Source organism: Emydura macquarii, unplaced genomic scaffold (genome assembly GCF_026122565.2).
Source record: "Emydura macquarii macquarii isolate MOO-44397 ecotype Brisbane River unplaced genomic scaffold, CSIRO-AGI_Emac_v2 contig_1790, whole genome shotgun sequence".
In the NCBI taxonomy this organism is placed as follows: Eukaryota; Metazoa; Chordata; order Testudines; family Chelidae; genus Emydura; species Emydura macquarii.
The window spans coordinates 22,289,784-22,304,044 of record NW_027131927.1 but is presented as its reverse complement, the minus strand read 5'-3'; the positions used below and the strand labels follow the sequence as shown (position 1 = coordinate 22,304,044).

General features: G+C 40.1%; 1 protein-coding gene across 1 annotated transcript in view; it reads right to left on the bottom strand.

The window, feature by feature from the left end:
- The window catches only part of CDS1 (CDP-diacylglycerol synthase 1), a 74,054-nt gene that overhangs the window by 14,533 nt on the left and 45,260 nt on the right, over positions 1–14,261 (bottom strand). The window contains exons 6-10 of the mRNA XM_067557108.1: positions 12,611–12,669; positions 10,150–10,232; positions 7,567–7,654; positions 3,180–3,248; positions 2,124–2,276 (exon numbers count right to left, since the gene is read on the bottom strand). Coding sequence (XP_067413209.1) covers positions 2,124–2,276; positions 3,180–3,248; positions 7,567–7,654; positions 10,150–10,232; positions 12,611–12,669 — 452 coding nt within the window. The remainder of the gene's footprint in view (positions 1–2,123; positions 2,277–3,179; positions 3,249–7,566; positions 7,655–10,149; positions 10,233–12,610; positions 12,670–14,261) is intronic.

The window sequence follows — 14,261 nt, the reverse complement described above, 5'->3', positions numbered from 1 at the left end:
TCCACTTATCTGCCTCTCACCTCCCTGGGGTCAGGAACGACGAGGCGGACCGCCTCAACAGGTCGTTCTTACCCCGCCACGACTGGTCACTACACTGGGAGGTAGCAACTTCTCTTTTCTGCAAGTGGGGCATTCACCAACTGGACCTCTTCGCATCGGCCTGGAACAAGAAGTGCCCGAGTTTTTGCTCGCTCCGAGATCGCGAGCCGGGCTCCCTCTCCGACGCGTTCCTCACAGAATGTATGGGGTCCCTAATGTATGCGTTTCCCCCTGTTCCAATGCTGCCCAAAGTACTCTTGAAAATCGAGAGAGACAAACAGACGTCATCCTGATCGCACCGGCCTGGCTGAGACAGCACTGGTTCAGTATGCTGCTGGACCTGTCCATAACCACGCCAATACCGCTTCCAAAGCGCTATGACCTGCTCTCCCAGGACCAGGGTCGCCTGCTGCACCCGGACCTGGACTCCCTCCACCTGACAGCATGGAGGCTTTGCGGTGGACAGAGAGGGAGAGGGCCTGTTCGGCGCAGGTCCAGCAGCTCCTGCTGGGAATCAGGAAGCCGTCCACCCAGGTGGTGTACAGGGTTAAATGGAAGCGCTTCACTTGTTGGGCGGAGTCCCGGGGTATCCTGCCGAGCTGTTCGCCCATACAGGCGATACTGGAGTACCTACTCCACCTAAAGATGCAGGGCCTGGGATTGGCCTCCCTGAGGGAACACCTAGCGGCCATCTTGGCCTTCCACCAGCTGATGGAAGGGAGGTCGCTCTTTTCGCACCCTATGTCCCTTAGGTTCCTCAAGGGGGTGGAGAGGCTATATCCGCAGGTCCATGCTGACAGGACCCCCCTTCGAGCCTATGGCTACATGCCCGCTGCTCATCCTCTCGTGGATGGTAGCCTTCCTGGTGGCCATTACATCAGCTAGGAGGGTCTCCAAGATAAGAGCTTTGACCTCAGAGCCCCCCTACACGGTCTTTTATAAAGATATGGTCCGACTGAGACCCCACCCGGCCTCCCTGCCAAAGGTGGTGTCTCAGTTCCACTATAACCAGGACATCTTCTCCTCGTGTTCTTTCCTAAACTACACGGTTCGGCAGAGGAGCGGAGATGGCACTCGCGGGACGTGAGACAGGCCCTGGCCTACTACATCGAGCACACGAGACCGTTCCGGAAGTCAACACAACTGTTCGTGGCAGTGGCGGACTGGATGAAGGGCTCACCTGTCTCCACCCAGCACATCTCCACCTGGATCAAAGCCTGCATCAAGACCTGCTACGAGCAGGCGAAGGTGATGCTTCCAGGACCTGTGACTGCGCACTTGATCAGAGCCCAGGCCTCATCTGCGGCCTTCTTGGAAAGAGTGCCCCTGCAGGACATCTGCAGAGCAGCGATCTGGTCTTCGGTCCACACCTTTACATCCCACTATGCCATCGTGCAGCAGGCGAGAGAGGACGCAGGCGTCGGCAGAGCCATGCTGAGAAGGGCTGCTCTCCAGTGACTCCTACCCACCTCCAAGGTATGGCTATTTAATCACCTATACTGGAATGGATATGAGCAAATCACTCGAAGAGAGAAAACAGGGTTACTTACCAGTAACTGTTGTTCTTCGAGATGTGTTGCTCATATCCATTCCAAACCCGCCCTCCGTCCCCGCTGTTGGAGTCGGCAGAAAGACAGGACTGAGGGCCCACAGGGTCGGCAGCGCCCTATGTACCGCGACATGAGCGCGACACTCCTGGGGGCGCCGAGGCCGGCCCTACAGGGGTTTCTAGGGGCAAAAAAGGTTCTGGGGACTTGTGCACGAGGCGCACACTCACCTATACTGGAATGGATATGAGCAACACATCTCGAAGAACAACAGTTACTGGTAAGTAACCCTGTTTTTTCTATTTCCATACAGCATAGGGAAGTGAGTGCAAGATTCCCCCCACAACTCCACCAAATAAGCCTCAATTCTGTTCTGGAGTGATACCCTCCACCCACCCACGGGCAACACTAACATCCTACATATTCATTCAATCCCTGGCCTTTGAGGCATGAACTGTCACCTTTAACAACAATATTTAATGTACAAAAGTTGGCAAACGAATTTTCAATTTCAACTGAACTTTTATTTTTCCTTACCCTTCCCAACACAACCTTCAGCAGTGGTGGTACGGAGTAGTTCTGTAGCTGGAAGAGCTCTGAAGGTTCACACTCTGTAACAAATCTATTTGTTTCACTATTGTATTCCACTGGACATACAAAATACTGATGTTGAGCCAAAAGGCAGGCAAACTGAAAAGCAAAATAAGAGTTATGATGCATTTATTTCTTGCTGAAGTCACACTTGATAGTATTGCTTTCATTAGGTTGCTGTATGGTAGACAAAAATAATGTTTTTGTTACAAAATGGTTCTAAGGCGGACAGAACATTCCCTCTAAGATAAATGACTCCTTACTAACCAGGCTCAGATGGACACTCAGCACATTATTAAAATATCACTAACTTTTGTTATACTTTTTATATCCCCAGAGGACATCAGCTGATTGTTTCCTTACTACAACCAAGAATGTATCAGGAAACACTGATTAATAACTACTTGTGGTTTCCTTACAGTTCATCTTTGAGTTTTAAAGAAGAAACAACACATAATATCTACAATTTTTTGAGCTTTGGATCTTCACAAGCCTCTGTGATAAGTTACATACATTAACTGCAGTCTACAGTTATTTTATTTCATGCATACCATACATTTAAGCTAGCTGTCTAAACTCATGGATATTGTATTGTAAGAAAATGGCATTTTTAAAATCAAACAAATGTAAATCACTATAGTTTTATTGAGTGTGAATAAGGCCATCAATAGGTTTCAGTCACAAAATAAATGTATACTTATTCTCAACTGAACTATAAAATGTATATGGATACAACTGCTAAAAAGAATAGGAAACAATATGCAATGTGACAGATATGGTTAATACAAAACAGTTTTAGCTTTTCTCAACCATTTACTGTAGTTAGAAAAAGTTATATGCTTTGTGATTAGCTATCAGTGGAAAGAATACTCTAGATGATAACAGATCACCACTTTTTAGACCATAGTAGCAGACAGACAACTGAAACAATGCTGCTGTCAAATTTTAAGAATCACAAGTTAAAGGATGAAACTAGAAAAGGAAAATCTTGCGGCTACTTACAATAAATCCAAATGCAACCGTGGAAAAGAAACCTCCAATGAACCCTTCCCAGGTCTTTTTAGGAGACAGCTAATCACAAAAAGAGAAGGAGTTGATATAATCAATGAAAAATCAATTAAATCATTTACTTTTGTTGCACATCTGCGAGAATTAACACTCAGCGTTTGGTTTTCAATGTATACATGCATTACTGAGTACAGACATTTCCATGCAAATACCTGATATGTATGCCCATGTAGAGAGTCAAGTGCATATATGCAAATGCCCGATTTGAACAAGCACATCACAGAGTGACTCCTATAGGTAAGGCTGACCAGCACTGTAAGACCCTGTTTTCAGTCACATACAATTTTGACAAAAATTAAACCATTTGGGCTGAAATTTTCCATGCCAGATATTTGCCTCAGGATGAATTTTCTTCTTTTTTGGTAAGCTTCAGCTAAAATGGTTCAGCTATTTCCAAGACCTTTCCTGACACTATACTTATTTGCGATGTTCTAAGCCTATTGCTTATATCTGTGTGTGTTTAAAATGTAGTAAGTAGCAGTTTTAGAAAAAAGAGTACGCTTGCATTAATCTTCATCAGCTGGAAGCCTTGTGTTCCCACTGATTTATTCCTGACATGAGTAAAACAGTTAACTTACCACTGCTTTGGGTGCTGAAAACCCTGGGTAACACCATCCCCTCACAGACTGACTGAGCATGATCCCATATTGGGGCTGCAGCAGTGGCCATTACACAAAGGAAACCAGCCACTACAGGCTAAACAGTGCTGGCACAACCAGTTCACATTCTGCCCCTTCTTTTTCACTGTGAACAGTTACTGTTTCCATGAAACTAGAGTGCAAGCCAAAGAAAATAAGGCCAACAAGAGAAAACCTCAAACAACTGCTACCCAAAGGGCAGAAAAATCAGCTGGAAAGACAGCAGAAAGCTTCTCATTGACTGCTATCCCCGCTAACTGGAATATGAGGGAACTATCTATCTGCCCTGCACCTGTAGAATTATGACCTAAAAATACACATTTGGTCATGTGATTCAAATACACGATCCCTCAAATACATAGCATCAAGACAGTTACATAAAGCTCTATAGAGATTTAACATCTCAGCTCCTTAACACAAGGAGAAACCTTTAGGAAGGCCAGCTGATAAGCTCTGTCATTTTCTATCAGTTCCTTTCTCTAAGCTCTAACTGTACAGGCTTAATTATAAAACCGAAGCTCTTGAGGTTTAGCTAAGATTGCTATATGAAAAATGTTATATTAAAAAAGCAATGGTTTAATCTAATTAAATCACTGCTTCCCTAAATAAAAGAGTTCCTGCAAACTCAGCTCCAAGCACATTTTGGGGAATCTCACTATTCATTTTAAAAAAACGACCCCGAAGAATAAAGAATTAGATAACAGCAAAAGCTTTTCTTACAAATGAATAAAATACCAACATGTCTGAAATAAGGAAAGATTAACCAAGAGAAAAAAAAAGTGGTTATGTTTGTGAAGACTTGAATAAACTGCTATTTATTTTCCACCGCTACCAAATATTGGAGAAGTGGACCATGGGAAAAAAAATGGCATGGCTTAATTTTATCCAGTAACTGTTGTAATGAGTGGCTTGCAGGAAAAGAAAGTAATATGATTAGAAATAACATCAGTGAAGGCTTCAGTTGGTTTCGGAGGCATAAATATTAAGATTTTCTGGACTGCTAATGGCAGAAATCTCTCATCATGTTACTTGTAACACAGACTATGGAAATGTAGGGACATAGGATTTACCATGCTGAAGTAGACAAATTATCCAATATACTCTACAATGCCCTTGTCAGTGACCTATATCTGACGATTTAGGAAAGTCCAAAGAGTCATAAAAGCTTATTTTTCAAAAATGTACCGGGAAACCCATCCATCCCTGTCTGACTTCAATAAGCAGTAACTTTTCCACAAAGCACGAAGTTTGATTTTTCCCACATTGCCATTAATTTGAATAAACTTTCTTTCTTTCTTACTGTACTAAGTAGCTTACAAAATTTATTATGTTCATAATTCTGAAGTGGCATGATAGCTGCATAGACCCAGTAGCTTTTCAAGCTGTTAACATTGCACAATCACTACAACCAATGAAAAACAGATCAATACTTCCTCTAGGATCTTGCAAGAAACATCATAAGCAGGAGGTCCTTGAAATAGGGCTCTGAACCCCTCCTAATGCTACAAAGCAGAAACCATATGAAGAATAGGTATATATACGCAATCAAGTTTAAATTCAATGAAACTGTAGTTTAGTTTCTTTAAAGAACTATATTTGGAACATACCAAATATGAGAACCAATAATAAAGTGGAGGTTACTTACCTGTAATTGGCGGTTCCTAAAGAAGTACAGTCCCTATCTGTATTCCATATGTACCGTGTACCTGAATTGAGATTTTTTTAATAAGCAGCAGCCATTAGTCTGTACATGCTCCAAACTGAAGATAAAAGGAGCAGTATGGACCAATGCCTCTCCATTTTTTTCTTTTACCACAAATCCAGTCATGATCCACAGCAGAAGAGACAAAGGATGGGTAGGGGAATACAGATAGGAACCATATATCTTGAAGAACCATCAGTTACAAATAACATCCAGTTCTTTGACCATTCCCATTCCAAATATGAGAGATTAGTAAACAGTAGTCAAGCAAGAGGCAAATGTGAGGATGTAGATGGTATGGACGTCTGTTGTACTGTTGTTCCCACGATTGTATTTGCAGTAGAGATCTGAACCAATGCATGAAGTTTTACAAAGGTATAGATAAATCTCCAGGTAATCACCCTAATCATATCTAGTAGAGGGAAGTTTTGTAGCGATGCTGTAAAGGCTGCTTGTGCGCTAGTGGAGTAGGTTCTGAATCCCTGGGAAGGGAGCGGTGCCACAGAGAGAGAGAGATATGTGCTAATTGGTAACAAAGGATGAAGCGGCCTGAGATCCATTTAGAGAGAGTCTCTGTGTGAATCATGCTTGACCCTTTGATTTCTCTACTAAAGTGATATATAACCTAGGTATTTTCTTAATTGCTTTCATTCTTTCCAAATAGAACACCAGTACCCATCAGACATGTAAGTGGAGCCTGCTCTCCTCACCAGAAGAATGTTGTTTTGGAAAAAATACCAGTAAGTGGATGATTTGATTTATGTGAAACTCAGAAATGACTTTAGAGATGAATTTCAGGTAGAGGCAAAGAGACTCTCTTCATAAAAAGTGATATGTGGCAAATCTGCCATGAGTCCTCCCAGCTTGTTCACCTTTCTGGCTGATGTGATGATGACTAAGAAGGCAGCTTTCATTGAGAGGTGGGACATGAAACAGGTGGCTATTGGTTCAAAAGGAGGTCTAGTAAGGAATGAATGGACAAGATTAACATCCCATTGTGGTCTTGGTTTTCTGCTGTTGGATGAGTGAAGATAGTATGGCCCTCAACTGGAGAATAAAAGCAACTGATTTCTGCAAGATAGACCTGTAGGTAGATGATGGATAAGCCCAATGCCATAAGGGTGAGTAGATGTCTAAAATGACAGGAATCCCAGCGGATTCTGGAGGTAACTGGTGCTGTTGTGACCAAGAGAAGAAACATTTCCACTTGGACAAATAGTATCTCCTGATACAATCCTTCCTGCTTTCGGAGAGAATGATTTGGACCACCTCTGAACATGAGCACTCAACAACTGATGCCCATCCAAATACCTGACCATGAGTAGCAGAGGGTCCGGATCAGGATGACTGGTTACACCATTGTGTTGCATCAGTAGATCTGGAAAAGGTTAGATGTTGATGGGAGGAAGGGTTGAGATCTTCAAGATGTCCAAAGAGCAGAACAGTCTTGGCCAGTTGGGCACAATGAGGAGGATCCAAGCCTGCAAGTCTTTCACAGAACTTGTGGTATTAGTGGGATGAGAGGAAAGGCAAATCTGAGATGGTCCTCCAAGGTAGCAGAAGGGTATCACTTTTTGAGTCTGGCCCAGAGCTGCTCTGGAGCAGTATAGGTGTGTTTTCTTGTTTGCCTGTGAAATAATGAGGTTCCAAGACACTCCCCACAGGGTGAAGATCTCATTCAGGACAGAATCGTGAATCTCCCATTTGTGATCTATGGAAAAAAGCCTGCATCTGGCCACAGTCTGAACCACATTTCAAAAAAGCATAACATCTGTAAGTTAAAATGAGTATTCAGTTCAGCAAAATATTAGAGGAATTGTACCCCATGAGTAAGTTTTTGAATACACCTTGGAATGTTTGTGTGAAAACCAAGGTAAAATTATTGCACATCTCCCATACTAGTAATTCCAGGACTGTAATAGCTACTTATTTACAATAAGTGAAAAAGATACAATCAGTAGAGAATTGTGTATGTTAATACCTTAATTAAGGGAGTTCTCCCAAAGAAGAATCCAAAAATGTAAGCAGTAATATCATTGCAGATAACACTTGAGATTGGAACCAGAAACCTAAGAAATAAAATAGGAAGATTTCAGGGAGGAAAATTGACATAAAACTGAAACATTAGAATATTCATTGTGTAAAGCCACTAAAATACTCATTGTAAAAGCCAAAAATGGTAGCACTCTCTTGTTTTATTCAGTAAGCACTGACAACATGTAGTAAATTTCTAGTTAAACCAACCTACTTGGTTTTGCAAATTCCAGAAGTTTAACTACACCGATTTTAGCTTCTATCCAACAAAGCAAGCAAGACCTACCGAAGTGTTTTACCTAAACACCTTTGACTTGGTCACTGAATTTGCACATCAGCAAGAGAACTTTTTATATCATAACAGATTTGAATATCAATATTACAAGTAACAAGAACAGAAACAAACAGGAACAAAGTCACAAGATAATGACACTTGATCACATCTAGCCAAGCAACTGCCTGATTAAAAATCTAAGGACAGCTATAATTTTTTTTTCTTTTTTGGAAAGGTCTCCTTTCCCTCTCCACAACAATACAATACTTGTAGTGGGTTATGGCAGATACTACATTCTCAAGTGAGTTCTCTCCCTGCTTTCTTTATTAGTCTTCCTTTTCTCCATTTGAAAGTTAAAATACACATTGACACAATAGTGGGCACTTCCGCAGATGCACATAAAACATGACTATTTCAGTAGTAGCTGGAACTCAACAACAAAAGCTGTAATACGGTAGAGAAGGAATCAGGCTAAACTCTGACACAATCACTTAATTAAAAGTAATAAGCTTACCCTGAAAGATCACAGAAATGTAGGGCTAGAAGGGACCTCAAGAGGTCATCTACTCCAGTCCCCTGCACTGAGGCAGGACCAAGTATAACTAGATGATCTCTAACAGGTGTCTGTCTAACCTGTTCTTGAAAACCTCCAAAGATGGGGATTTCACAATCTCCCTTAGAAGTTAATCATCAGAATAGGCTTCCAAGGCAGGCTGTGGAATACCCCCAAAACATTGGTTCATATAGGAACTTTCAAAACTTGTCAAGGGATATGTTAAGCAAGTGAGTTCAAAACGGTTTTTTTTCCCCAACTGCATCTTTCATCTGTAATAATCCCACAATTAATGCAATATTGTATATTGTGAAAGTAAAGCACAATTCATGCAAAGCTGTGTACTTTGAAGACCACAAATGAGCTCCTGTGTGCTAGTTCAGTGTTTCATAACCGAAGATGTAGCCAAAAATTCTGTGTTCAGCAAAGTGAAAGGATATTCCCTATCTTTAGTAAGCAGTTTTGCAGTAGTAAAGTTAAGTACACCATTATAGTTGAACACCAGCCCAGAAGTGAGTAAAAGCATGTATTTGATCAAGATGGCCCAACCAGTTTCAATTCAAATTTAAATAGAAGTATTTTGACTCTTGATAATTGGTACTGTTTATATATGAAATTAAGTATTTAAAAACAGAACAAGAACTGATATTGTCATGGTAAAGTACAAAGCATCGTTTACTATAAAGTTTGGATTTGTTCACATGACCATTGTGTATCAAAAAAAAAAATGGAAATACTTAACTGTTACTTTTTGGTTATTTTAGCTCAACTTCACGTACAAGCAAAACAAAGTCTGACAAGCAATACAGGATAAGCTGGTTTGTGTGCTAAAGTTATTCTTGCTGGTCACGTAAGAATTCAGTATCTTTATTGAAAATCATTCAGGCACAACTGTCAAAGAAGATTAAGAATAAAGGATTGCTTTGGGAAGATTGTCTATTTAAATGAATTATACACATTATTTGGATCAAGACTTTCAAAATTTGGTGCCTGAAGTTAGGCTCCTAGATAAGTGGCCTGTTTACAGTAGTACTAAGCAACCAGCAACTTCCAATTAACTCAGAACACGTATTTACTTTAGGTCTCAGTTCAGCAAGGTACTTAAGCATGTGCCTAACATGCAAATAATCTCATCCCTAGTCAACAAATTGTTTAAGCATGTGCTTAAGCACAAGTTTTCAATAGGACTTGATCATATGCTTAAATACATTGGTGAATATATATGGGATTACTCATGTACCTAAATACCTTGCTGATATGGGGCCAAAGGCACCAAAATGTGGATTTAGGCACCTAAATTAGGGTAGGGTATTCACTTTTTAAAAATCTTTACCTTGGCCTCTTGCAGACATATTTTTCTCTGGACCAAGATTTGCTCAATGTTACACAAATGTAAAAACAGAGTAAAAACCTATTAATTTGACTGGAGTTACTTCTGGACAGTGTAACAGAGGCCATCAGATTTGCAAGAAAAATTTACATTCTTAACAGTCTGGTCCTCTATTCATTTTTGATATTTTAAAATGCTATAAAAAGTAGTCCTAACTAAACTTCTGCCAACAAAAACTGTAGAATGGACTTAATAATGCTACTAGCATGTAGATGCAGACATCTGCTAGTGCTTTTACAAGATCTAAGTTACACAAACTGAAATGCATATATATGCAACAAAATTACAAATCAGTTTATTGCAGTCCCCTTACCAGATCATGCCTTCAAACAGATTTTGGATGACAAGATGAGACTGAGTTACAGTGATCAGCAAAGTGACATGAATCCATGCGAACTGTTAACAGTGCAACAACACAGTTAGTGAGAACACAGATCAATACACATAGTTAAATACTGAATTTCAGATGAAGGAGCTGCACAAGAGCACAAAGAAAAGACCAGACTGAGTGACAATGCAAGAAATGCGTGCACACAGTGTATCACAACTACATTAATTTCTGCAACACAGCAATCACAAACATGGAAAACCTCTTGAAATTTATCTACAACATGCACCTAGAATTTTTCTATCCTGTAGTTTAAACACTTTTTATAAAAACGTATCTTAATATCAATGAAACAAAGAATATGATCCTGTGATATTCTGTATATACATGTAATAGACAATTAAGGATTACAACATTATAATGGCAATGACGAATTAGTGGAAGTATCATGCTACATAGATATGGAAGTCTCATGACAAAATGTCAGCCTTCTTATTACATATTATTGAGACTAAGTTTCTAATGACAGGACTAATAAGGATGAGAAATGTGTTACTTTTTAGTGTATAATGTAATTTTTTTAAGCACACTGTAATTCATCTCCATTGGTATATTACATTAGCATGTATTTTGTAGCATCAGTACATTTGCTCTAACCACACAGATTTCAAGACAGTTTACCAAAAGCAGCTGCTTTAAAATCTAATTTATTGAAAAAACTTAATCAGAGTTGATCATTGGCCAGGGTTGGCCAATAAGCCTTTTTAAGGTTACGAACTATAGATGCCTGGGACTCTCAAGCTATTTAACTTTTAAAAACAGGTATTTTTGTGGGGATTTTTTCCAGTTTCCCTACCAGATGCTATTTCCCATTTTCCTGTGAGAGTGAACATGTACCTCCATTTAAAAGGCTCAAAATTCAAGGTATTTTTTGTGTGACTGAGCAAGTGTGTGTGTGTGCTGGGGTGGATGATGGTGGGATCTTTCAAAGTGACTTGAAGCTTTGGAAAATATAATCTGTGGGCATGACAGACACACATCTAAATTACAAAACTCACATAACAACACACCCAAGAACTATAATCTCTTTCCCCTTTGGTATCCAGTAAAATGTTTATTACTCTGCTATTGTGTTATCAGAATACAGCCCAAGAGCAAACATTCCTCCAGCCTACAGACAAATGCTACACTTTCATTCCATACATGTCTCATTCCCTTCTATTCAGGTTCTTATACAGCCCTCAATCACCAGAGCATCTGCACACTTGCCAGAAGGGCATACGCGATATGACTACCATTTGTCACAAGTTTTTTCTTACTTCCTCTTCCTAGGGGAAAGTAGTGAGAAATTAATATATTAGATATATTCTTGAAAGAGTGCATTGTACACTTAGAATGAAAAGTGATGAGGTTTGTGATGGTTCTTTGATTCTATAGGAATATATTCCCCATTCTGGGACCGCCTCCAGAGAAAGCTCTATTTCCTGTAAAGATGAGCTTTACCCTTGCAGTAGACAGTTCTATTGTGCCAGAGGACCAGAGTTGCTGACCACAGTCCTGGTCCTGGAGCTTTTTGTAATTGTATAGGGAGTCTGGGCCCAAACCACTGAGCACCTTGAAGATAAGGACAGGCTTGCTTTTTTTTTTTTTTTTTTTTTTTTTTTTTTTTTTTTTTTTTTTTTTTAATTAAATAAAGGCTGTTTCTAAGCTTCCCTGTGTGACAGAAGGAAATCAGATTATTTATAAGAATGCTTTAACAGCTCTGTGGGGGTTGTTTGGTTTTATTTTTAAAACCACCCTCTTGGATATATAGAAGATCCACATTCCTGATTATCTTCTACATTGTTTATTGCGTGCAGGTCTCAGACACTTTCAGTTTAGGCAAATCAGAAGTGGAAGTAAGAACATTAGTTCAATTTTTTTTTTTTTCAAAGTGATTGACAATCTAGTCTGGCAGAGCATATTACCACCTTTAATTGTCACAGCAAGAACCTTCTAGCTACTGACTTGAGCTAAGCTTCCCTCATTGCACCACTACGCTTTGACTATACCAGAGGGGGACAGACAGGCTCCTGGAGTTGCAGGAATTGCCTTCCATTATAATCCAAATACCTCGCAGCCTTAGGAGCTAAGGATAAACATGTACTATTTCCATATTTTACTGAATAACCCATTTTTAATTATATTAATTAATTATATCAACAATGCACTAGAAATTACACTCTATTACTTTGTGGCCATATATTGTGATACAACATTAAGTTAGAGATGGAATGTCCTTAACTCAACACCTCAAATATAGTTGCTCCACGCTATTACTCTGAGTGTATTAGCCAAAGATTTTTTTAAAATATTTCTAAACTTTCATGCAATATTAACAAAAACCATTTTAACACTGATGATTTCTATGACAAAGAATGACTACAGAAAAGTGATTAATACACACCATGTAAAACTGTAGACGATAATGTCTCTTCACTAAGCTCAGTACAAACATGCAGAAACCTGTACAACAAAGAACAAAAAAATGTGCATGTTGTATAATCGTATATTCTAATTACACTGGATAAACAGAATCTTGAAATGCAACGATTAGTTTCCTCTGAAGAGGCTTATTCTTCTATCAGGTCCTTAGTTTAAAGGATTTCAGTATATCCAGTAAATAATATACTTAGATTTATTTAATTCCATTGGCATAAAAAAAAATTAGTTATTTAATGTCCACTTTGTTACCTTCTCAGTTATCAGCGAAGTCACTGTATACATTAATTTTTATATTATGAACACACGATCTTTAAAATCTACTCCTCCAAAACAAAAAGTTAGCTATCTTATTCTGATGTTCGCGTCACTGGAGCTAATTTAAAGGAAAATGCCAAGTTTGGGGTCCCTTGCCCAAGGGACTGAGTGTTCTATTTGTATGAAAAAATGGTTACTAACTTTTCTGTAACTGTTGTTCTTTGAGACATGTTGCTCATGTCTATTATATGTCCACTACAGGCCACGTGCATCATTGCCAGAGTCTTTTCCCTAGTGGTATGACAGGGTCAGCTCTAGTGCCCCCTGGAGTGGCGCCCCCATGGCGTGGTATATAGGCAACTGCCCCCATTTCCTTCTTGCTGCCACTCTGACAGAGGGGTAGGTGGGCAGGTTTTAGAATGGACATGAGCAACACATCTTGAAGAACAGTTTCGGAAAGGTTAGCAACAGTCTTTTCTTCTTCAAATTGTTCGCTCACGTCCACTCCAATACAGGTGATTCCCAAGCCAATAGTTAGGTGGTGGGATCAGAGTTTTGTTGCAACACTGACTGGAGCACCACTGCATCATTTCTCACTTGCTGCATGATGGCATAGTCTGCAGTAGATGTATGGGTGGATGCCAGGTTGCCTCTTTACAGATGTCCAGAATTGGGACTGCCGAAGCTTGTGACCTTGTGAAGTGCGCTGTTAATCGAGGAGATGCTATGAGCTAGCAAGATACTATGTCCATATGCAGGGTATGATCTACGAGGAGATCCTCTGAGTAGAGACTGGGTCTCCTTTCATTCTACCCATAATAGCCATGAAAAGTTGGGTGGTCTTCCGAAAAGGGCTGGTACTGTCTATGTAGAAGGCCAGTGCACGTCTGACACCTCAAGAATGGAGTCTCTGCTCCTTTCTGGTAGTATGCAGCTTTGGATGGAAAACCAGGAGAAATATGTCCTGGCTACTGTGAAAATGAAAGACTGCCTTGGAGAGGAAGGATGGATGTGGCTGAAGGTGTACCTTATCCTTAAAAAAAGACCGTGTATGGTGGGTTGGAGGTGAGGGCCCAAATCTCGACTCTTCTGGCCAAAGTGATGGCCACCAAGATGACTTCTTTCCAAAATAGGTAGAGCAAGGAGCATGTTTCCTTTGGCTCAAATCCCTTCAAGAATCATGAGCAAATTAGATTCAAGAATACTGTGCAGCCATTCACCAGAGGGTGGAGGCTGAGCTTGCAATCAGGTGACCCTGTATGGACGCAAATGTGAGGCCTTTATTCTTCAAGTGGAATAGATAGTCCAGAATGAAGGGCAATGAGGTCTCACTTAGTGAGAGTTCTTTCCATGCTGAC